Genomic DNA, 1328 nt, shown 5'->3' with positions numbered 1-1328 from the left:
ATATATAATGCCAGCATACAAAAGTCTTTGAAATTTAATACTGAACAAATATATCGGACATTTATTACATGTCCTTCTCTAAATGTAGCGTATCAGTTAGATAAGTGACTTTGAAGAGCCTCGAAAAATGCGTTTTCTCTGACGGCCGATTTACCGTCCATGCCATCACGCGGACACCACGTTCGCACCATCGTTCTATTACGCGTCTGAAATAAAATTATATCACAATTATGTATTATTCGTTCTTACGAATATATACATATAAAATCGTTAAGTATTCGATTTGAATAACGCTACATACGGATTGACTATGTCCTTGTGCAATAGTATAGCAGAAATGCCAACGATATAATAAACGAAGCGAGATAATAACCACTCGTACAAAATCTCCAAGATGCAAGCTGCCAAATGCTTAAATGGATTATGAAATCGTGCCGCACCAGGCGTTTCCAGACCGGCATACGATAATCTCGAAAAAAAATACGGCCTCCAAGCAAGACTCGAGACAATACGTGGCTCTTTTTTTCGAATCTGAACGTAAAATTAAGAGTATATTTACAATTGGAAGATATTTCCTTTAGGAATATAAATTATTAGTGTTTGAATATATATAAAATTTCCACATGTACCATGTATACTATGATTGGATTGAAACTTGACACGACACCTCTTTCAAATAACTTTGGATATTTTTTGTATGCATCTAGAACAACTTGCACAACATCCGTCCTTGTTTCTTTTATGTCTATAATTACTCTCTGCTCGCTGTTCAGACATTCTTGCAGCGCATCGTCTAACAGCGCGATTCTCTCGCCTTCAGAAAACTTGTTCCTTTGTGATAAAATATATATTTTTTTTCTATTAAAATACACACACACACACTCAGATATATAATACATTTACTATAAAGTGCATTTTATTTATAAACTATATAATTATATATAAATTTTAATTAGATTGAAAAAAAATATATGTATACATACACAATTATACCTATGTAAATAGATAATTTATAAAATTATATAATCATACCTAAGTGGATGATTATAAGTTATATCTATCTCTCTTAGTTCCTCCCACGTCATCTCACTAATTGTTCCTGTTTGGCCTGTAAGTCTTTCAATTGTTGGGTCATGGAATAATATTGGAATGTTATCTTTTGTTAGTCTTAAATCAAGCTCTACAGCACTGCAGCCCTTTCCCTTGCTCTGTAAAAAGTACAGATAATGTATAAATATTTCTATTAAACAATTAAAAATACAATGGAAATATTTAATGATTAAATAGGATGATTAAAGTATTAATGTTTTATATTGATAAATAACATT

At 31.5% G+C, this 1328-nt stretch overlaps 1 protein-coding gene across 1 annotated transcript; it reads right to left on the bottom strand.

The window, feature by feature from the left end:
• LOC115243333 (glycerophosphodiester phosphodiesterase 1) lies at window positions 1-1284 on the bottom strand (the record flags this gene model as incomplete). Its single annotated transcript, XM_029820270.1, has 4 exons — window positions 1-206; window positions 302-531; window positions 630-831; window positions 1033-1284. Coding segments are annotated over 4 exons (826 nt in total), but the record flags the coding sequence as incomplete, so codon positions are not given.
• Between the last annotated feature and the right edge of the window lie 44 nt (window positions 1285-1328).

The sequence above is a fragment of the Formica exsecta genome, unplaced genomic scaffold (assembly GCF_003651465.1).
Source record: "Formica exsecta isolate Colony F162 unplaced genomic scaffold, ASM365146v1 C16408305, whole genome shotgun sequence".
NCBI lineage: Eukaryota > Metazoa > Arthropoda > Insecta > Hymenoptera > Formicidae > Formica > Formica exsecta.
Note: the sequence above shows the minus strand (reverse complement) of the source record. Positions and strands in the feature narration are given on the sequence as shown.